The 24,199-nt window shown below is 37.7% G+C and overlaps 1 protein-coding gene across 7 annotated transcripts; it reads left to right on the forward strand.

Moving 5' to 3' along the window:
• The first annotated feature begins 6 nt into the window (after nucleotides 1-6).
• On the forward strand, nucleotides 7-23,467 carry PHOSPHO2 (phosphatase, orphan 2). Of its 7 annotated transcripts, none has more exons than XR_012498038.1 (5): nucleotides 7-264; nucleotides 778-811; nucleotides 2,539-2,702; nucleotides 9,637-11,143; nucleotides 12,701-23,467. XR_012498038.1 is itself a non-coding variant. In XM_074337693.1 (5 exons), the coding sequence occupies exon 5, from the start codon at nucleotides 9,663-9,665 to the stop codon at nucleotides 10,386-10,388; it is 726 nt and encodes a 241-aa protein (XP_074193794.1). In that variant the 5' UTR covers nucleotides 13-264; nucleotides 778-811; nucleotides 2,539-2,702; nucleotides 9,357-9,414; nucleotides 9,637-9,662; the 3' UTR covers nucleotides 10,389-10,695. The 7 variants fall into 7 exon arrangements, 5 of the variants coding, with proteins under 5 accessions (XP_074193794.1, XP_074193796.1, XP_074193801.1 ...); XM_074337693.1 differs by lacking the exon at nucleotides 12,701-23,467 and adding an exon at nucleotides 9,357-9,414 and having other exon boundaries at nucleotides 13-264; nucleotides 9,637-10,695; XM_074337689.1 differs by lacking the exon at nucleotides 12,701-23,467 and adding an exon at nucleotides 9,353-9,414 and having other exon boundaries at nucleotides 14-264; nucleotides 9,637-10,695.
• The last annotated feature ends 732 nt before the right edge of the window (nucleotides 23,468-24,199 follow it).

Here is a 24,199-nt window from a genome sequence, read left to right on the forward strand (position 1 = left end):
CTGCAGTGGGGCTGGAGAACCTAGGCTGCGCCTGCGCGGGGAGCCGAGGCCGGGCGTGCGGATGGGGCGGCCCAGCCGACATGCGCGGGAGGACTCCGCGGGAGCGGGGCGGAGGCTAAGGCGCTTCCTGACGCCCGGCCTGGGCCAGTGAGGACACCTAGGGAACCCGCTGGGCCTGGTGTTTCCATTCTAACTCACTGCGTGCCTCGCGGGGGACGACCCCCAAGTAGTTTCATGCGCTTATCTTCCGGGCGAACCTCACAGGTGTGTGGGAGAGCGGGGCCTAGGCTTGGTTGTGTGCGGCCCACAGTCCTCCTCGCGGTCGTAAAGGTGAAGGGCAAAGTCCTCCCTTAGCTAAGAAACCCAGGGATTAATGGACAGAAAACCTACTTTTAAATACTTTGGCTACTTTGGTTTCTAAGGCATGATCCGGGATAGACGGGACTTAGTTTTTTAAAATATAGAAATGGTAAAACTTGGATGTTGTCTCAGAACATTCATGTTAGGACCTTTAAGGTATTTTAAATTGCTTGGTAAATACAGTAAATTGAACGTATTTGGGGGACCTCTAAGGACAAAAAAATCTGTTAAGAGTGGATGGTGGGCTTGGTTTCAAAAGATCCTTTTCTAACACATCAAGGTACAAATTATTTCGTTACAAGCTAGTTAGCTACAGCATGTACACATTAGGCACCCGATTGGAGTCGCTCAAAATGAAAGGAGGTAAAATTATTAATCGCTAAACTTCTAACACATAGTTGTACTGTTTTTCTTCAGGTGTTCTATCAGATGTCCCACCGTAATAATGCTAGTAAGTATGAAGTATTAATAAACTATTTGTTGACAAAAATTAGTTCTTGCACATACAACATTGGTGGGGATTTTTGGAAGCATAGAGTTTAAAATGTCAAGAACTGGGAAAGGTCAGAGATTTTATCCTACTTGCATACTAACAACTTGAGGTAGCTTGCCACAGTTTTGTAGAAGATGCAGACCTGGATTACATCAGATACACCTGAATTAGATGCAGAGGTGAATTACAGCAGTAGCCGGAATATCAGCAGTTTTGCCCCAGACCCCACAGGATGATGTAAAGAAGGCCAGAAGTCACCTGCACATGGAGTTAGGTTAAGGAACCCAAATCTTGATTACAATGAATAATAAACATGCCTTTCAAAGCTGTTTTCTATACATTCATTTTTGAAACAATAGTCTATAGCAGAGGTGTCCAAACTGCGGCCCGTGGGCCAATTGCGGCCCGCAATCCATTTTTTATTGGCCCACAGCAAATTCCAAAAATATGTTTAGTTTACTTAAATAAACCAGGTGAGGCAATACGTACTTCACCTCCAGGGAGTGGCCCAGCTGTTTGTGTATTTTACCGCATATGGCCCTTGGTAAAAAACGTTGAAAAAAGTTTGGACACCCCTGGTCTAGAGCAAAGAGCAGTGAGTGCTGTGCTTGTAAGACAAGCGGAACCCGTAGAGACCCACGGAGAATTACCTTCCAATAAAAATTCTCTAGAATTTCTACTAAATTGCTTACAAAAAGTATTTGAATCATATGAGATTTGATGTCAGGAATTTGCCAATTTGACATGGTTGTCTGATATAATTTGACTTCCTACACCTTGTTCTAGCTCTAACCCATGGATCTTCAGAGCCAACTCAATCTAGAGTTAGTTAGGTCTCTAATACATCTGCTCCTTTTGTTTTTTCTTTGTTGAGAAATTCAGAAGATAGCATGTGAATATACACTTTGATCTAAAACAGACTTTAAATTATTTTGGAGAAAAAAATCAGTGTAGAAAAAGATTGCACAACAGTTGAACCACCCATGCTCCTACCACTGTACACAAAGACACTTATTTTTAAAAAAAACAAAAATGGCATTATACTGGGCATATTTTTGTGATTTGCTTGTTTAATTTAAACTGAACATCTTTGCTTTTACTAGCTAAATATTCCATCATATGGCTATCACATACATATCTTATTTAACAAGTATGTCTTATCCCCAGTTTGATGTCTGTGTAGTTTCCAGTTTTTATTATTGTTAGAAGTACATAGGTTATTATTAGACTATGGAAACATTGTGGATATACCAAATATACAATGCACATGCTTTTGAAGAGAATAGTTAATAACTATTTTTGGGAATTTTAACAAATTGGTTTCAAAATAGATTTACATTAAAACTAAATCTTTGTGCACACCTTAATTTTTGGAGACATCTCAAATACAGCACTAAACCTTTTAATGTTTACTGACAACAGAATATTGTATTTGTCTATAATTTAACAAGTGAAAAGAAAAATATAGACTCTGGAAATCGCAACATAGTCAGCCTAACACTTGGGATTTTATCCACTGGATAACAACATGTTTACATAACATACCCTGTTTTGTATATAAAGTTTCTATTTAATCAAAAATTTGTTTCTCCCATTGCCAATAGGTGCTTTTCTGATGTAAGAGAAAATAGCATAATTAGAAAACATAAATTTAAAAATATCTTAAATACTCTTATTAATTTTAGGAGTTAAGAGGTCTCCATTCCTTTGCTCCTAACCAGAGGACTTTGTTTCCTGCATATGGAGTAGGAGTAATGTGTTAGAAACTGACTGGTGTTTAAAACTGAAGATTGTCCTGACTGTTAGAACTTTATGGTGAAGTAAGATTGTGTTGGAAATACTAAGTCGGGTAAGTATTTTTAATAAAGTTTTATGTTGAATGCTGAGGAAAAGACAAATATAAAAAGATCTGAAATTCAGAAAGTTTGACTTTTAGATAGAAATTAATAGCAGTGGAACTATGTTAACTTCAGGCGTATGATACATCTTATTAGTTTTAGGTTAATAGTTCAGGAATTTCGGTAATTTGTGGCTAATTAAATATAAGCTTGAGATAGTTTTTAACCAACAATGAGTTCCATTTGAAAAAAAATGGTTAATTATGTATAAATTCAGAATACTTAAAAAGCATGTTTAACTTGACATATACCTAGGTACAGTACTAATGTGATTGTCAACTATGCCTTATTGCTACTTATTATATTGTTTCTGTGGGAAAGTGAATTCTGCACTTCAGTCTATGGGAGCTAGTGAGACACCTGGATTAGACATTTAGACATACAAAGATCCAGAGTATCAGAATATTATATACCATCTAAATTCATACCACAGGAGATACCCCTCTAGGTTATTCTCCAGATCTTCTCCTTTTTTTTTTTTTTTCAATTACAGTTAACATACAATGTTATATTAGTTTCAGGTGTACCACATAGTGTTAGACATTCATATACCTTACGGAATGATCACCCTGATAAGCCTTCTACCCCTTGACCCCATACATAGTCATTATATAGGGAATAGTTATTATTCCCTATGCTGTCCTTTACATCCCTTTGACTATTTTTATAACTGGTAATTTGTACTTCTTAATCCCTTTCACCTTTCTCACTCAGCTCCTCCAACCTCCCTCCCATCTGGCAACCATCAGTTCATTCTCTGTATCTATGAGTTTGTTTCTGTTTTGTTTGTTCATTTGTTTTGGTTTTTAGATTACAGGTATCAGTGAAATTACATGGTATTTGTCTTTGTCTGATTTATTTCACTTAGTATAATACTCTCTGTGTCCATCCATGTTGTTGCAAATGGTAAGATTTCATTCTTTTTTATGGTTAATACTCCATTGTATATATGTACCACTTCTTCTTTATTCATTCATCTGTCAGTGAACACTTAGGTTGCCTCCATATCTTGGCTATTATTAATAATGCCATTGACTATATTCCCTATGCTCTACTTTATATCCCGTGACCATACATATATTTTATTTTATTTTATTTTAATTATATTTGACATTCACTATTATATCAGTTTCAGGTGTACAACGCAGTGCTTAGGCATTTATACAATTTATGAAGTGATCCTCCCAGTAAGTCTAGTATCCATCTGATACCATACATAGTTTTTACAACATTATCGACTATATCACCCATACTGTATTTCATATCCCCGTGACTATTTTGTGACTACCAATTTGTATTTCCTAATCCCTTCACCTCTCTCACCCACCCTTAATGCCCCCCCATCTAGCAACTATCAGTTTATTCTCTGCATCTATGACTCTGTTTTTATTTTGTTTTTTCTGTTCTTTAAATTCCACATATAAGTGAGATCATATCGTATGTGTCTTTCTCAGTCTTATTTCACTTAGCATAATATCCTCTAGGTCCATCCATGTTGTTGCAAACGGTAAGATTTCATTCTTTTATATGGCTGAGTAATATTCCATTGAATATGTTACCACTTCTTCATTATCCCTTTGTCTGTCAGTGAACACTTAGGTTGCCTACATATCTTGGCTATTGTTAATAATGCTGCAGTGAACATAAGGGTGCATACATCTTTTCAAATTAGTGCTTTAGACTTCTAAAACAGAAATAAATTCTACCCAGAAGTGGAATTGCTGGGTGATTTTTAATTGGGGACCCTCCATACTGTTTTCCATAGTGGCTGTACCAATTTACAATCCCACAAACAGTGCACGAGGGTTCTCTTTTCTACACATCCTCACCAGCACTTGTTTATTGATTTATTGATGGTAGCCATTCTGACAGGTGTGAGGTGATATCTCATTGTGCTTTTAATTTGCACTTCCCTGATGATTAGTGATGTTGAGCATCTTTTCATGTGTTTATTGGCCATCTACATGTCCTCTTTGGAGATATGTCTCTTTAGGCCCTCTGCCCATTTTTTAATCAGATTGTTGGGTTGTTTTTGTTTTTGTTTTGTTTTTTGGTGTTAGGTTGCAGTTGTATGAGTTCCTTATATATTTTGGATATTAACCCCTTATTGGATCTGTCATTAGCAAATATGTTTTCCCATTCAGTAGGTTGTCTTTTCATTTGTTGACGGTTTCCTTGGCTGTGCAAAAACTTTTTAGTTTGATGTAGTCCCATTTGTTTATTTTTCCTTTTGTTTCACCTGCCCGAGGGGATATATCCAAAAAATATTGCGAATACTCATACTGCCTATCTTTTCTTCCAGGAGTTTCATGGTTTCAGGTCTTACATTTAAGGCTTTAATACATTTTGAGTTTATTATTGTATATGGTGTAAGAAAGTAGTGTTGTTTCCTTTTTTTCTATGTATCTATCCAGTTTTCCCGATACCTATTATTGAAGAGATTGTCATTACCCTATTGTATATTCTTGCCTCCTTTGTCATAGATTAATTGACTATATAGGCATGGATTTATTTCTGGGCTCTCTGTTCTGTTCCATTGATCTATGTGTCTGTTTCTATGCCAGTGCCATGCTGTTCGGATTACTATAGCCTTGTAGTATAGTTTGATATCAGGAAGCATGATATCTCCAACTTTGTTCTTCTTTCTCAGTATTGCTTTGGCTCTTCAGGATCTTTTGTGGTTCCATATACATTTTAGGGTTATTTATTCTAGCTCTGTGGAAAATGCCATTGTTATTTTGATAGGGATTGCATTGAATCTGTAGATTACTTTACTTAGTATGGACATTTTAACAATATTAATTCTTCCTATCTGTGAACATGGTATATCCTTTCATTTGTTTGTATCCTCTTCAATTTCTTTCTTCAGTGTCTTAAGGTTTTCAAGTACAGGTTTTTCACCTCCTTGGTTAAATGTATTCCTAGGTATTCTTTTTGATGCAACTGTAAATGAGATTATTTTCTTAATTTCTTGATTTCTCTTTCTAATACTTCATTAGTGGTATATTAAAATGCAAATGATTTCTGAATATTAATTTCATATCCTGTTACTTTACTGAATTCCTTTATTAATTGTAATAGTTTTTCTGGTGAGATCTTTGGAGTCCTTTCTGTATGGTATCATGTCATCTGAAAAACGACAGTTTTACTTCTTCCTTTCCAATTAGGATACCTTTTATTTCTTTTTCTTGTCTGTGGCTAGGACTTCTAATACAATGTTGAATAAAAGTGGCAAGAGTGGGCGTCCTTGTCTTGTTCCTGATCTTAAAGGGAAAACTTTCAGATTATGTAGAAGGTGTCCTGTGGGGCCCAGTGGTGCAGTTTCCCTGGTTATCTCAGCCAGGTGATCCAGGAGTGTCCCCTATATAGGTTGTATGTGCTCTCCTGTTGTAGTTAGGTCTCAATTGCTGATGGCATGTTAGTGGGTGGGGTTGACGCTCAGGCTGACTGGCTGTGAGGGCTGGCTGTGACTACAGTGGATGAGCTGTTGTGCGGGGGTTAACCCCAAAGAGTGGGAGTCACTTTAGCAGGGCTCTGGTGCCAGCTGAGTCCATCCTTCCCTTTGGGTGTGTCATTTGTGGAGCTAGTTGGGTGGGGCACTGGTGCAATCTGAATCTGTCCCCCACGTGTGTTGGGTCAAGGTCATCTGCCTCTTGTGCCAAGCTTGGGTCCATTGGTAGGAACTACAAAGTTATCTGTGGTTGGTTGTCTCTTGTGCTGGGCTTCGAGGTGCTTGGGAGAGGCTATGCTGCGAACTAAGGCTAGCTGCTACTTGTGTTGGACATAGCATCCTTTGGTGGGTACTACGATGTGAGCTGAAATCACCTACCACTTGTGCCAGGCTTGAGGCTGTTTAGTTGGAGCTACATTACACTCTAAGACTGACCTCTGCTTATGCCAGTTTTGGGGCCACCTGATGGGAGTTACGATGCAAATTGAGACCAGTCACCACTTGTGCTGGGCTTGGGGATCCTAGGCAGGAGCTACACTGCATGCCAAGGCCGGCTGCTGCTTGGTTGGGATTTGTGGACCTTTGAGAATATCTGCAGCGCAAGTCTAGGACAGCCAGTACTCTTTTGGGGTTTGCAGTCCTTTGAGTCTGTAGCATGAGCCAAGGCAGGACACTCCTGTGGAGTTGCTGCTGGAAGAGGCTCAGGCCTGGTGAGTGAGTTGAGTGGGGCTCGTTCTCAGGGAATGACCAGGGTGGGGCAAACGATATGAGCCATTTTAACAGAGATCACAGATTTGGCACCTGCCTGTACCAGGCCAATTGGATGAAAGAATAGCCCAACAAGGAAAACGATGTCTATCACCAGTTCTGTCAGAGTTGCCCTGACCCCTGCCCCTCCAGCCCTTACCCTGAAGTGAGTCAATTTAGTTCCTCTTTGTATGTCCCTGGCACTTTTCAAGCTGCTGAACTTGTGCTTGAGCTTAGAGTAAGTGAGTTTGTAGGTGAGTGAGTCTGTCTGTGGGCCCTTTAAGAACAGCACCTTGGTCTCTAACAGCCCTTTGTCTTCCTTAGATGCCATCTCTGCTAGTTTTCACAGTTAGCCCTCAGCTGAGGAGCCTGGTGTGGGGCTGCGACCCCTCTCTTCTCAGTGGGGACCTCCATTGCCCAGGCATTCCTCCTGTTTCTTAATCTCCACACTGTGGATAAGGGACCTGCCTGTTTTATGTCTCCACTCCTCCTACCTAGCTCAATGTAGTTTCTTCTTTATATCCTTAGTTAAAGGAATTCTGTTCAGCTAGTCCTCAGGTGTTTCTCAGTGAAGGTGGCTCTATAATTTAGTTTTAATTGTGATGTGATCATAGGTGGAGGTGAGCACAGTTTACCTTCTTTGCCATCTTGACCAGAAATCCCGATATTCTAACCTGAGAGATACCAAATACTTATTCTTATATGGGTCATGAGCTCTATTCTCTGTTTCACCTACTGGATGTCTGTTGTTATAAATCAGAGAATACATGTGGTTAAATGCCATGTTTTCAATTTTTAATTGATCTCTTCTTTTTCTTATTTGTGGGATTCTTCACAAATTTAGAATTTTTTGCTAAAACCTCAGAATGGTTATAAAGTAGAGCACAGATTTAATACAGTTAATATGTACTTTGAGACTAATGAGTGTTTTCATATAATTAAACATATTTTCATCAAAATGACCTTAGTATTTTATTTTAAACAGTTTTTAAATATTCTATGTGTTACACACTAGAGTGTGGTATTTAAAAGCATGAACTTTGGAGCCAAGCCAGCCTGAGTCCAAATTCCAGCTCTGCCGTTTAACTGATACTTAACCAACTTAACTAATACTTGGGCTCCAGCTTACATATTTTTAAGATGAGGATAATTCCTACTTAAAAGGGTTATAACAGTTAAATGAGATGATAATTATAAAGTCTTTAGTCCAGTGTCTGGTGTATAGTAATATCTTTAGTATTACTCTTTTTTAAAAAATTTTTTGTCTACACATACTAATTGTAGCTTTTGTTTGCATAATCTATAATTATCATTTTTACATGATAATTTTCAACCATACCATCTGTTGACCAATTCTTTTCTCTTTAAATTTATAATTAACAAGCTTCATTATCTTTTAATGTAAACAGAGATTTAAGTAATTGTCACATCATAAGCAATGTGATTACTCAGGTATATCCAGATTATTTGGCACTCCAGAGCTAAGCAACCTAGAGAAAATGTCAGTAAATTTGAAAATTGTTAATAAAAATTACTACTAGTCTAGAAGAACTGAATTGACCTCCACTTCAAGTAATTTGTTTAGAATTTCAAGTACAGCATCAAGCAACCATTTAGTTACAGCATTGGCATTTTCACTAGAAATTAATTTCAAGCTGAACACCTTTTAAAAAATTATTTAAAGTTTGCAAGATTTCATGTTATATTAAATTTGGTCTGAATTGTGGTTAGTACACAGTCAATATTATACACGACCTGTTAGTTAACATGAAGATTATTGTAAATATTTTAAGCTAATCGATTTGACTATGCTTGATAAAAACAATAAGAATGATTAGCCTACATTTTTTTTCTGTATTCTTCTTTTTTTAATAGGGGAATATTGGGGAACAGTGTGATTTTTCCAGGATGTCAAGTTGTTGTTTTTCAATCTAGTTGTGGAAGGCACAGCTCACTGGCCCATGTGAGACTCAAACCGGTGACCTTGGTGTTTTGAGCACCACTCTCTAACCACTGCTCCAACCGGACCCCCACTGGTGGCCCAGCTCCAAGCTCAAGCCGTTGTTTTCACTTTAGTTGTAGAGGGTGCCGTTCACTGGCCCATGTGGGAATGGAACCGGCAACCTTGTTGTTAAGAGCTCACGCTCTAACCAACTGAGCCACTGCTCCAACCGGACCCCCACTGGTGGCCCAGCTCCAAGCTCAAGCCGTTGTTTTCACTTTAGTTGTAGAGGGTGCAGTTCACTGGCCCATGTGGGAATGGAACCGGCAACCTTGTTGTTAAGAGCTCACGCTCTAACCAACTGAGCCATCTGGCCGCCCCTTTTCTATATTCTTTTAAAACTTTTCTAAATTAGACTAATTTAGAAAAGAGAAGAATTGTTTCATTACTTCTCTCGGTAGGTAGCTCTATAGTTTAATTCTGAATGGTCAAGAAACAATTCCCACAGGAATATAATAATACTGTGAGTATCCTTTTTAGATATTCTGTTTTCCATTCACTTAGAATATTCAAATATGAAAACTTTGCTTCTTAGGAAAAAGTGCTTAAATGGTGTCTTAAAATGCTTAATCATTTTAATTTGTTTATATGTTTTAGCAGATTAACACTCAATAATGTTTGCTAAATAAGTATAATAGCTAGATATGTGAAACAGAGTGTTTAGGGAATATTTTTTCTTTTTCAGGGTAACCCAAATCTGTTTCTGGAACCATGAAAATTTTGCTGGTTTTTGACTTTGACAATACAATCATAGATGACAACAGTGACACCTGGATTGTACGATGTGCTCCAGAGAAAAAGCTTCCTGTTGAACTAAAAGAGTCTTATAAAAAAGGATTTTGGACAGAATTTATGGGCAGAGTCTTCAAGTACTTGGGAGATAAAGGTGTGAGAGAAGATGAAATGAAAAGAGCAGTAACATCAATGCCTTTCACTTCAGGAATGGTGGAGCTTTTAAACTTTATAAGAAAGAACAAGGACAAGTTTGATTGCATCATTATTTCGGATTCAAATTCAGTCTTCATAGATTGGTTTTTAGAAGCAACCAATTTTCATGATGTGTTTGATAAAGTGTTTACAAATCCAGCAGCTTTTGATGGCAGTGGTCATCTCACTGTGGAAAATTATCATGCTCATTCTTGCTATAGGTGTCCCAAAAATCTTTGCAAAAATGTAGTTTTGGTAGAATTTGTAGATAAACAATTACAACAGGGAGTGACTTATACGCGAATTGTTTATATTGGTGATGGTGGAAATGATCTTTGTCCAGTAACCTTTTTAAAGAAGAATGATGTTGCGATGCCACGGAAAGGATATACTTTACAGAAAACTCTTTCCAGAATGTCTCAAAATCTTGAGCCTATGGAATATTGTGTTGTAGCTTGGTCTTCAGGTGTTGAAGTAATTTCTCATTTACAATTTCTAATAAAGGAGTAATATGCCAACAATTAAAATGTGTATTAGTTAAGTACAGCAGCATAAAACTAAAACTCCAAATACCAGTAGCTTAAGAAAAAGAAAGATTTTTTTTCCTCTCACTTAAAAATTCCAGAGGTAAGTATCTCAAAGCTACTGTGTTGCTCTACCAACTTCCAGCATTTGGCTTCCAACTTATGATCCAAGATTGTTGTCCAAACTCCAGCCCTCACATCAATATTATGGTCAGCAAGAAGGAAGGCAGTGAGTTGCATGCTCATTTAAATTGCATTGGCCAAAATGGCACAATGTCCCCACCTAACTATAAGGAAGAATGAAAAATATCGCTTTTATTCCAGATGGTCATATGCCTGGAAAAATTGGAAAAAAAGGAGTACAGAATTGAGGGAAGTGGTCTCTACCAAAGATGCATGATAGATTACATATTTTTTAAATTCTCAGAGAAAGTAGTCATAATTTTACTCTCTTAGATATTTATTTCAAAAGCATGTCTAGTAGTTACATATCTTTAAAAAAAGCCCAGGGGCCGGCCCGGTGGTTCAGGCGGTTGGAGTTCTGTGCTCCTAATGCCGAAGGCTGCCAGTTCGATTCCCACATGGACCAGTGGGCTCTCAACCACAAGGTGCCAGTTCGACTCCCGCAGGGGATGGTGAGCTGTGCCCCCTTAAACTAACAATGGCAACTGAACCTGGAGCTGAGATGCGCCCTCCACAACTAAGACTGAAAGGACAATAACTTGACTTGGAAAAAATCCTGTAAGTACACACTGTTCCCCAATAAAGTCCCGTTCCCCTCCCCCAATAAAAAAATCTTTAAAAAAATAAAAGAGCCCAATGCTTTAGTCACATAAGAATAAAAGACCCCCAAATATACTTAGGGTGCCAAAAAAATGTGTACACATGACTTATAATCATCTTTGTTATCAGTACATATTGAGTATTAAATTTTAATACAATTTTTCCTTGAAATGTGTATACATTTTTTTGACACCCTCAATATAATGTTCTCCCAAATCTGTATATTTTAGAGATAAGGATGCAGTACCTGTTGCCCAAGTTTTCATCAATTTCAGACTTTCCTTTTGAGATTAAATGCAAATTAATGTTCTTGAAATATTTTAAATTAACATCAGTATCACAACTATAACTCCAGTATGCTGGCTTAATCAGTGTGTTATTTCTGCTGGTCAGTGCAGTCTTGAATGATATATGTAATTTGTAGGAATACTCAACATTTAAGAGACCTTTTTATATAGGGACAGTAGCAAAATACCAGGTGATCTAAAAATATTTATAATTCCATGTTAATTTCTAGGCTCCCATGTTTTAGGCATATATATCCATTATGTAATAATATTAGGATTTTCTTTTTCTATTATGGAAAGCTCTGGAAATAGAAGTGTTCAATATAATTTAGTGGGAAAAAATGATACTTTTTAATTTTTTCAGATTGGAAAAGTAAATCTTTGTTTTGCTTTACATTTTTAGGTTAGATTATGTTTAAACATATTTACTCTTATACATTATCATTATAGATTATCATCTCTACATGTGAAGGCCAGTGACAAATTACAAATTATGGAAGTAAAAAATAATAATTGTAAGACTTTCATTTATAATAATGGTAGAGCAAGTAATTTGGACCAGATCTTCTAATGAGCACATCTAGAAAAGCTGATAGCTTGAAAACATTTAAAAATACCTGCCTAAAGACATGAGAGAGCAGACAACAATGAACAATTGCTACGGAAGCACAGAAACGTAGATAGGTGAGCTGATTTTCCCCAGAAGTGTTGGCTGATTCTTAAGTGGTGTTTGAGCTGCTGAGTGGCTATCTTGACAATCACATAGTATCAGGGGAAGAGGCATTGAGGTATGTGGCCTGCGTAAAACCTTTCCCCTTTGAATCAGAATCCCAAAAGGAATTAGAATTGCCCATTAGGGATAAAACTGATCCAGAAGTATGCATACCTGCAAAGGGGTGGCATCTCAGCTTTGAATACTCTTTCCCTGAAATTGGATTGAGGTTATTTACGATTTTTAGAGCTCCCAGGTGCATGGCAGAAGCAAATCTAAATTATCTCAAGAGAATGTTAACATCCTAGGAATGGTAGGCAGATTCTAAGATGGCCCCCCATTATCCCTGTATCCTGGTATTCATTGTTTGTGTGTGAAGGAGGGGGCATATGACTTGCTTCTAATCAATAGGCTACCACAACGATGATGGGATGTATGTAATTATACATGATTACATTATACCATATTCTAATTCCCATCTTGTTAAGGAACTCTCTTCTCTCATTGATTTTGAAGCAATGTTGTAAAGCACCTGTTGTGTGCTGGTCTTCAGAGAGGGCCACATGGTGAGCAACTGAGGATGGCCTCTAGCCAACTGCAAGAAATAGTCACTGGTCCAGCAGTCTACAAGGAACTGAATGCTGCAACCATGTGAGCCTGAAAGTGAATCCTTCGCCAGCGGAGCCTCAGCTGATACACAGCCCAGGCTGACACTATGATTGCAGCCTGTGAGACCATGAAACAGAATCCCCAGCTAAGCTGTGCTTGGACTCCTGACCCACAGGACCCATGAGATAATAAATATGTGTTGTTTAAAGACACTGAGTTTGGGGTAATACTGTTATACAGCAATAGGAAATTAATGCAATAGGTCTCAAAATATAAACAGTTTTGCAAGTACACTGTAAGTCACACAATAAAAAAATAGCCGCACCAAGAGACATGATTGAACACCAGTAGAAATTTCCATTTAAACAGATATGAAGGACATCCAGATTCGGAATTTTCAGACACAAACTAAAGTTAGGAGAATTTAGGAAAGGATTGAAAATTATTAAGAAAATATATGGAAATACTAGTGCTGAAAATTACTATGACTGAAATTGGAATCTTGATGGATTTCACAATAGAACAGATATAGCTGAAGAGAGAATTAACAAATGAACACAAGTTAGAAGAAAATATCCAGGATGATGTAGAAAAAGATCAAATAATGAAAATACAGAAAAGTAGGAGACATAGAAGATACTGTAAGATCTAACATAGGAATTCAGTGTCCAGAAGGAAAGGAGTAAGAAAATAAGCAATATTTTAAGAGATAATGACAACTTTACTAAATTGATACAAGTTATTAAACTACAGATTCAAGAACCCCAAACAGGATAAAAAGAAAACAATGTGAAATCACATCATTGTAAAACTGCTGATAACCAAAGATGGAAAAAGCATAAAGCAGCCGAAAAAAACACACCTAAAAATGACATTGAAAGGAACAACAAACAGCTGGTATTCTTTCTTAAATGTTTGGCAGAATTCAACAGTAAAGCCATCTAGGCCTGGAGTTTTCTTTGTTGGAAGGTTTTTAGCTAGTAATTCAATTTCTTTAATAGATACAGGACTATTCAGTTTGTATAGTTTTTATCACAATCTTTGGTAGTTGACAGTATGTGTTATCTATTGCTGCATAGTAAATCACCTCAAAATGTAACAGCTTAAAACTAAGCATTAATTACCTCACAGTTTCTGTGGGCCAGGAATTCAGGAGCACTTAGCTGGGTTGTTCTGGCTCAGGATCTCAAATGGGTCAAGATGTGTACAAGGCAGTAGTCACAGAAGCGTGACTAGGGCTGGCGGATCTGCTTGCAAGGTGGCTCACTCTTATGGCTTCCTACAGAAGGCCTCAGTGTCTCACAGATTATTATCAGTAAGTCTCAATTTATTGTTGGTTGTTGGCAGGAGGCCTCAATTTCCAACCACATGGGCCTCTCCAAAGAGCTGCTTAAGTGTCCTAAGGACATCGTTTGTTGCCAAGTGAGCGATCGGAGAGAGGGCAAAGAGGAAACCACAATGACATTTGTGACCTAGTCTCAGAAGTTATATATCATTACTTCTGCCATATTTTAGTTGTTAAAACAGAACACTAAGTGCTCAAAGGAAGGAGAATAAGACTTCCCCTTTGAAGGAGGAGTCAAAGTGTGGACATACTTTAAAGTCACCATAGTGTCTCTTGAGGATTTTGTCTATTTCATGTAAGTTGTAAAATTTATGGGCATAATATTTGTCATAATATTCCCTTATTAACCCTTTAATTTTTCATTGAACACCTGTATGCTTACTATCTAGATTTTACCATTAAGATTTTTTTTTTAAAGATTTTATTGGGGAAGGGGAACAGGACTTTATTGGGGAACAGTGTGCACTTTCAGGACTTTTCTCCAAGTCAAGTTGTTGTCCTTTCAATCTTAGTTGTGGAGGGTGCTGTTCAGCTTCAAGTTGTTCTTTCAGTCTTAGTTGTGGAGGGCGCAGCTCAGCTCCAGGTCCAGTTGCCGTTGCTAGTTGCAGGGGGCCCACCATCCCAGTGCGCCCACCATCCCTTGCGGGAGTCGAAACCGGCAACGTTGTGGTTGAGAGGACATTCTCCAACCAACTGAGCGATCCGGGAGCTCAGCACAGCTCAGCTCAAGGTGCTGTGTTCAATTTTAGTTGCAGGGGGCACTGCCCACCATCCCTTGCGGGAGTCGAGGAATTGAACTGGCAACCTTGTGGTTGAGAGCCCACTGGCCCATGTGGGAATCGAACCGGCAGCCTTCGGAGTTAGGAGCACAGAGCTCTAACCGCCTGAGCCACCGGGCCGGCCCCACCATTAACATTTTACTCTGCTTGTTTTATCACATATCTATCCATCCCTCTATTTGTGTTTTTTTCTTTTTCCTTTTGCCTTTTTAATATAAGCATTGTTCTTCCCCTTTGCTTCTTTGTTCCCTAGTAGATCAAACCCAGTGCGTCTCAGGGTCTGATTGGAACTCAAATATCTTCCAGTTCTGTATGATCTCTCGAAATTGTTTAACTTACAATTCTAAGGTCATTCTTTGCCCAGATTTATGGAGTTTCACCCTATGCATGTATGGCTTAGTATTGTGTCACAGACTGAAGGGGACATCTCCCCTTCCAGATTTCTGGAACTCTCTTAATTTAGCTCCTTCCTGTCTCATATTCTGCCCTGCAAATTCCAGCCACTTCTGCCTCCCCAAAACTTATTTCCATCTCCTCAACTCAGCAAGACCACCATAGTCTGCCAGGGATTCCCTCTTCCTGTACCTTGAGCTAGAAAGTGTCTCTAGGCAGAAATACAAGCAATTATAGGGCTGCTTTATCTGTTTCCTTTCTCTTAGGGATCACAGTCCTGCGCCGCTTGTTTAGTGCCTGAAAACTGTTATTTCATGTACTTTGTCCAGTTTCCTCATTGTTTATAGTGGGAGGGTTGGGTTAGTCCCAGTTCCTGCAGAAGCAGAAATTTTATCTCATTTTACACTGCTAATACAACAAGGTGGTGAAAAGAAACAAACAAACAAAAAAATCCTGCTATGGATTAGAAGATCTGAATTTAAGTGCAAGCCCTGGATTGTGTAAATTACTAGCCTTTCAATACCTCAACTTCTTTATCTGTTAACTGGAGATAATAATAGTACCTATCTCCTAAGATTGTTGTGAAGGTTTACTGAATTAAGCATTGTATTAGTTTACTGTAGCTACTAACAAATTAAACTGGGTGGCTTAAAAGAATAGAAATTTATTGTCTCATAGTTCCAAAGGCCAAAAGTTCAAAACAGTTTCAAATGGGTCTCAGGATCTCAAATGGGTCAAGATGTGTACAAGGGCTAAAGTCAAGATGTCAGGAGACCCAATCTCCATTGGAGGCTGTAGGGAAGAATCTGTACCTTGTCTCTTCCAGCTTCTGTGGCTGCCAGCATTCCTTGGCTTGTGGTTGCATCATTTCAATCTCCGCCTCGTGGTCATACTGCTTTCTCCTCTTCTGTCAATATTAAATCTCCCTCTGCCCCTTTCTTATAAGGATGCTTGTAATTGCATTTAGGGCCCACCCACACAATACAGGACAATCTCCCCATCTCAAGATCCTTAACTTAGTCACATCTACAAAGACCCATTTTCCTTATAAGGTAACATTTACAGATTCCAGGGATGAGGACCTGATATCTTTGGGTGGCTATTATTCAGCCCACTACAAGATAATAAATCACTTAGCACACAGTGGTGATATTCAATATATTTAGCAACCACTACTGCACAGGCTCCAACCAATCAGAGCACAATTACGAAACAGAATGGATACTGGCCACAAACATAACAGTGGCTGAATAACACCCCTGCTCTTGTCATATATGCTAGCACCTCACACACATACTATGCATTCAATAAATATTAGTTCACCAAGGTCGAATTTTACTGAGTCATTTCTACTTTCTTTTTTAAAGTTCTGGATATGTCCTTTTTTATCTGTAGGATCTGCTTATCTTTTTTCTGAGCACTTTATATACTAAAGTTGCCATATTTGTGAAAAATACTGTTTCCATTACATTGTGTTAATCTTTTCTAAATCTTACATTTGATAATTTCTAGATAATCTGGTCTTAATCTTCATTTTTAAATATAAACATCTAAATTGAATATATGGCTTATTATGTCTTTAGGTTATATTTGATTTAATGAAACAAATATATTGATACATGCTAACTAGGCTTTTTAAAATGTCAGATTCTTGTTCTCCAAAGTCTTCCCTTTGCAGACGAAAGAATCCTGATGTTTCCCCAATGGTAAGCAAATTCTTTGTGGCTACTTTTTACTATGCTGAAATGTGAGCTTATAAAATTGAGACGTTAGTTAAATGTGAATTGGAAAAGACTATTAAAGTCATACTAGGATTGGCTAGGGAAGCAGGGACATCCTATTCTTCTCCTGAGACTACAGCACAGCTGTGGAAGGCAGAATTCCAAAATGGCCCCAGAGATTTTCCACTGCCTAGGGTACGTGCCACGCAGAATCCCCAGTACTGTGAACTTGATATACGTTACTACTGTAATTAGGTTATGTTTTATGGCACCGGGAGATTTTCTGGGTAGGCCTGACCTAAGCACATGAGTCCTATAAAAGTAGCGAGTTTTCCTGGCTGGAAGCAGTAGAGGAGTCAGTGATTCGAATCACAAGCAAAGACTCAATATGCTATTGCTGGTTTAAAGGAGGGAGGCATGCAGTAAGGAATGTGAACAGCATCTAGGAGCCAAGAGCAACCCCTAGCTGACAGCCAGCAAAGAAACAGGGATCTCAGTCCTACAGGTAACTGCAAAGAAATGAATTCTACCAACAACCACGTGAGTTTGGAAGAAGACCCTGAGTCTCAGATGCAAAAAGCACAGTGCAGGCTGACACCTTGATTTCAGCCCAGTGAGACCCTGAGCAGAGAACCCAGTCACACCACACCCAGATTTCTGACCTACAGAAACTGAGATAATATATTTGTGTTGTTTTGTGGTACCAAATGTGTGGTAATTTGTTATGTACCAAGAGAAAACTAGTACAGTAGCTAATCCCATCTCTCAAGGAATAGGTAGTCTAATTTTCACATGCACACCTTTTTCGTAATTTTTACATGTTTGGCAATTTATATTTTAAAGTAATGAATTGTTTTTTATTCTTATGACTAGACACCAAACATGATGGATGAAGAGATGCTGGTTAAAATGCCTCTGCCTTTAAAAGGTTTAAGGGTAATTTAATTTTTCTGCTAACTTTAATGATATGACTGTACTTCTTTTAAAAAGGAAACAATTTAAAGAAATAAAGCAACACCTCCTGAGAGATAGAGCACACCCCACTACCATCTACCAGTGAATGCTCCAGAGCTGAGCTGCTCAAGCAGGACTGACTACATAGTTTGCAAGGCCCAGAGAACGGTGAAAATACGGCGTCTCTTGTTCAAAAATTACTAAGAATTTCAAACAGCAGAGCATTAAACTGGGAGTGGGGCCCTTCTGACTGCACAGGTCACACACTCATGAAACCAGCTCTGTGCCCAGACCTTCTCCAGCATCTTCCAGATAAAAGCTTTGCCAAGGGCTACTTACTGTCCAAAGGCGCCACTGCTTCTTCACCGCTTGAGTGACATTTGCAAAATAATTGCCCATAATGTCACCATACAGGGCAACCAAATCCTCTCAGAATTTTCTCCAAGTGTGTATGTCTGTGTGTGTGTGTGTGTATGTATATGTATGTGTGTATGTATCTGTATGTGTGTATTTATATTCTTTGATACAGGTGGATTCTTATAATTGTTATATTGCTTTTGTCACTTAAAATTACAGCGTACGTATTTACCTGTATTAATAAATATATTCTTCAAGAATAAAATTTTAAATATTCACATATTTTTGCACTTTAAATGAAAGGAGAGTTAAATAAAATTATGAAAGACTTGTAAGAAAAAAAAAAGGAAGGGTGAGAGGGAAGGAGCGCTGTCCTCCAAAGAACTCACAGTAAAATAAGAGGACAGTGCTGAGATGTGACACAGTTACTATATTATAACTAGTATAAACATTACGACGTATACTGTGTGTGTAAACTCATTAAAAAAACAAAACGCTCAAAATAGGAATATTATTCCAACTTTTAAAAGTAAGAAAACAATCTCAGTGAAGTCACAGAACTAAGTATAAAAGGATTCTTCAAAACTAGTTGAGTCAGCCTGAATTCTGGTCCCAGCTCTAACTGCTAACTTTGGTAAGCCGCTCTGTGACTTTGGTAAATTTTTGTTTCGCTGGAGTTCATTTTGTTTTCTGTAAAATGACTAGATTGAGTGAATTTACCATAACTACCTTCCTGTTCTAAAATTTGGTAAATCTAATATTATGAATTTAAGTGCTTCAAGGAGCTTTTTAAATCTATTCTTTGAATAAAACTACGTCATCCTATTTTTAAGGCCTTTTGAAGGAGGTTTTACTACAACTTAAAACCATTTTGGGGTCTGCTTTAACTGTCATTTTTAGCATATTAATAGATCACGTGTTTGAACTCTCCATGTTGCTTAGTTTTCTTTGAGCTAAACACTATAAGTTTATCTGAATCCTCAGAAATCAATTTTTATTTTCATAATTCTCTGACCTACTCATAAGCCCTCTCTGACCTTCAAGATTGTCCCTGAACTGAACACAGTGCTGTATTAAAGGATCAGGTCACTGGTTCTCTCATTTTGGTCTTTTAAGCACGTCTTTCTCCTCTTTTCTCCTCACTGTATTGCAGAACACAGTGCTTGTCTGGGGATCATGTTAACCTGTAAATTGTTTCAGTAGGTCTGGGTCGGACTTGAGATGCTGCCTTTCTGACACACAGATGATGCTGATGCTGCTCCCTGAACCAGACTTTGATATATACGCCAATGAAATGTGCTTTGTTAAAGAAAAGTATGTAATGACCTCTTTCCCACAACCCTAAGTAGTAGCAATTCACAGAATTGTTGTGGTGAGGTCATGTACTCTTCTTCCAGAAATGCTCCCAGGGCATGCCTGCGTTCTGTCTACATGGCTACTACAAATACTTCAGATACTAGATGCCTCTTGATTGCCAAACCTACTGGATGTAGCACCATTTCCTATAAAAACCAGAAAGCAATCTTGACTGACTATAGGTCAAGTCTGGGTGCCATAGAAATCATCTGAAAGTGAATTCAACCTCAAAAAGTGAGTCCAAGCTGGTCCCTCTTAAACAGCCAAACGTGATGATGTGCAAGCTTATCTGCCACCAAATAGCCTGCCCAACTTCCTGTGCATTTAATCACCAAAGAACTACTAGACACAGAAATAAACTGCTAGAGTAGGACCTGGTATAGTAAGTGACTTAATGCAGACTTTCTCAACTTTGGCCCTATAGACATTTTGGGCTGGATAATTTCTTGTAGGGGTTCAGAGAGATGAGGGAGTGTTTCCTGTCCATCGCAGGATATTTAGCAGCATCCCTGACCTCTACTCACTAGATGCCAGTGGCACCGCCCAAGTTGTGACAACCAAAAATGTCTCCAGACACTGCCATATGTCTTCTGGGGAAGAAAACAATTCCTGTTTGAGAACTACTTATTAATGCTCAAAACTCCATGTCTTTTATTTGTGGATCAAGTGAAGATACAGCAATTATACATACTAAATACTACTACTCTTAAAGCCACAGAACCAGAATTATTTCCCCATATAAAATTTTCCTTATCACCCAGTCCATAGCTTTGTCACAGCACAGCAATCACCATAACAAATATGTTCGATGCCTAACTCAGTCACTTCTTTCCTGTGTTAGATACATATTAGGCTTCTTTTCCTACCCAGCTGTTATACGTATTGTGGCACACATCTTTTAGTTTAAACCTGCTTTTGTAGTGCAAGTGTAGTTTTTTGTAGTGCACATTATACTTACATCTTTATTCTACTTTGAAAAATGTTATCTCTGATGTGCCCACACATTCATTTACTCTTACAACATTTGAATTTTTTAGCTCTTGGTTTATACTAGCCCAGAGGGAGTGTTACAGAATCCTTTACGGTCTCATAAGCTACTTCAAGAGACCGCTGATATATCAGTAGGGCAACTGCAAGCAGGCGTTGGACAGGGTAGAGTAGCTCTATTAATACTGTGAGTGGGGCTGGAATTTGTAGCTACTTCCCTGCCTGATACATTATCAGATATGCTTTTTTTCAAAGGATGAGAGGAAGAGTTTTTTACTGACCTAGTAACCCCACAGCACATCTTCAGATGACACCATTTGTAGGGAATATATATTTGAATTGGCTAAACTCTTACCTAATACCCTGTCACTTAGTGCATCCTGTTGGGTTTCTTTTTTAGGTGGACAGTGGATAGTTCTGTTGTAGACAGATTTTTTGATGTGCTGTACAAGGGTTTATGGAATAATGTATTCTAGGAGAGAAGTATAATCCATCCTACTTATTTGTCATACAAGCTGGTATCTGTGTGATGATGGCTCATGTGGAAACAAAATACTAACATAGATGTTTCCTAACAGAAATTCTTAGAAACTACTGTTTATGGAAGCTATTACTTAGAAAAAAATTACTTTGTCTTTTATATTTAATTAATAAATTTTCAGTTGTATACCTAAACAATTAGTAAAAATATTTACAATTAAACTAAATACCTTTTGCCGCATAGGATTATTTATAATCAGTGCAAATTGGAAAACCTGCACATTCACATTTAGTCTACCACTCTACAGTCATGTTCTGGATTTTGTTACATGTCAAAATCACAACTCTCCACAACCTGGTTCACGCAATATTTTATTATCCTCCATTCAATATGAAAGTATATTGTTCAGGGCTTAATTAACAACTTAGCCCTTTTCACATTTAAATCCAGAAAAATATCTTATTGCACAATTTTGAGGGCTGAAAGTACTTCATTCAACAAATGTTTCGGGGGGGTACTAACTATATGCAAACAAAACAGAAACCTGTGGTAGTATAAGAAGTATAGGACTATGTCTTACGAAGAATGATGCCCTTCAAAGACCTTAACAATTTGATTGATGAGGTGGTGGGACATGTGTAATTTATAATACCAAAGTATGCTTCGTAAAGCATCTTAGTAATCAGCATAAACAAAAAGGACTTAGGTCAAGGAAGTACTAAATGACCATATCGCATTGTGTTTTCTACTCAGTCAATTGATTAATTGTGATATAAAAAGCTTTATGAAAGAGGTAGACTGATCACATCTTAAATGATGGAAAGGATTTAGAGACATGAAAAGGACATGGGAAAGCTTTCCAGGAGAAGGGAATAGTGTGAATCAAGATGAGAGTGAGCACAGCATATTCATTAGGTAGTGATGAGGTAGCTGGCTTGATTAAGTTAGGGGTTGAAATATAGAATAAAGCTTCATAAGTGGGATTTGGCTAATTTATGGACAGGTTTGAAAACTAATCCATTGAGTTTGAATTTTTTCCAGGAAGGTCTTAGCAGCAAGTAACGGGAAGTGCTGTGAAGAAAGTGGTGTTTGGGGAGTATATAGATGGTGAATAGTTTGGGAGGAAAGGGAAGAGACTGACATAGGAAAATCTTGCAGTAAGTCAAGTGAAAAGTGATGAAGACCTGATAAGAGTGAGGTCAGAGAGAATGAACAGGAAGGAATAGATACACCAGATGCTTTGAATTTGAAGTGAATAAAGAACAAAACTTTTAGACCATGTGCTTCAGGAGGGGAGTGTCTGCAAATTAACTAATTTATGTAATTTATTAGAGAACTGTGGGCCCTTGAACAAGTTTTTAAAGAAGATTCTGAAAGTCTTTCTTTTAACCCCTTCATGTTTTCATTTATACAGCAAATATTTATTGAGCACCTGTTATGTTGCAGACACTGTTCTGGGAATATAATCATGAACAAAACAGACAAAAATCACTGCTTTCATTCTAGTGGGAGATATCATACAATAAACTGATAAATAAACAAAATATTGGGGGGTGGGAGAAGAGGATAAGGGGGATCAAATATATGGTGATGGAAGGAGAACTGACTCTGGGTGGTGAACACACAATGGGATTTATAGATGATGTAATACAGAATTGTACACCTGAATTCTATGTAATTTTACTAACAATTGTCACCCCAATAAATTTAAAAAATAAATTAAAAAAAATAATAAACAAAATATGTAATACAGATGGGAATAAGTACTATGGATTAAAATAAAGCAGGGAAGGGGGATAGTGAATAGCAGGAGGGGTAGGGAGATAATTTTAAATAGGTTAGTAAATGAAGGCCATACTGGGAAGTTAGTATTTGAGCAAAAACCTGATGGAAGTGAGCAAGCCAGTCATGTAGCAGTAGCTGGGGAAAAGAGCAGTACAGGTAAAAAGAACCCTAATCGTAAGGCCCTGAGGACATTCCTGGTGAGGACAGAAGCGGGTTGGGTGTGGGGGTCCTGGAGGCCATTTAAATACTTCAGCTTTTACTGAATGAGATAAGAAGTCGTTGGAGAGTTTTAATCTTTGACTTACGCGTATTTAAGAGTATTCTGTCTTGGTTTATTTGAGCAAAAGCTCTTTTATTCTTTTTCTAGTTGGAAGATTTGCGTTTCTATTGCTTGTAATTGAAAAAGATCCTAGTTTATGATCCTCTGTCTTGTATTAATTATATCTGGAATTGAGCTTTAATTGTGGCACCCAAAAACATTCTCAATAACTGCTCTCTTTTAAATGACGACCCCACGCCCCCCCCCCCCCCCGCAAAGAATAGTAGGCTAATTCCTGTTTTGAGAATAGACCCATGGTCTTTCAATATTTTTTTGAACAAGTACTCCTAAAATAACTTTGAAAAGCTATGTACTTACCTCCACATTTTCAGATTGATATGGAAAACTTTTCATCATAAGTTTAAACATTCACCAATGTTGTAGTTTCTACTATATTGTAAATAATTACTTTTTAATAGGTTTTTAAATAACTTTTAAATCTATTTAGTAAAAGCTAGCTATAGTAATTTGAAACCTATCATCATTCATTTAAAAATACATAAATAAGTTGTTCTTTAACAGTGGGAAATTTTTATCTCATTCTTTTTTCTACTTGAGCTCATATTTCCATTCCATTCCTCCCAGAGAATGTTGTCCTATTGAAAATACAGGCAGTCCTCACTTTGCACAGTAGTGCAGGACCATAAAAATGACCGTCCAAGATTATAATACAAAGTAATCTTGATAGTCACTGGGAAAAACTATAATTATCCTGTGACCTTTAAAACTTTTTTGTCAGAACATTAAAAACTCTCTTACTGTCAGTTATAAATGTATAGGAAAATGAAAAACATAGTAAGAGCAATATTTACTTAGTGTAATGCAGTTATAAACATCGGAAATTGAAGTATTTTATTTCTTTGTAAAAAGTAATTTATCAAGAGCAGTTTGAATAGTTCTTGCCTTCTTTTTGTCATCAATTACAATGC

The sequence above is a fragment of the Rhinolophus sinicus genome, linkage group LG01 (genome assembly GCF_036562045.2).
Source record: "Rhinolophus sinicus isolate RSC01 linkage group LG01, ASM3656204v1, whole genome shotgun sequence".
Taxonomy (NCBI): Eukaryota; Metazoa; Chordata; class Mammalia; order Chiroptera; family Rhinolophidae; genus Rhinolophus; species Rhinolophus sinicus.

Bases quoted from the DNA above. Each gene is read 5' to 3' on its own strand.
- PHOSPHO2 (XM_074337693.1), top strand. From the start codon at position 9,663: ATGAAAATTTTGCTGGTTTTTGACTTTGACAATACAATCATAGATGAC.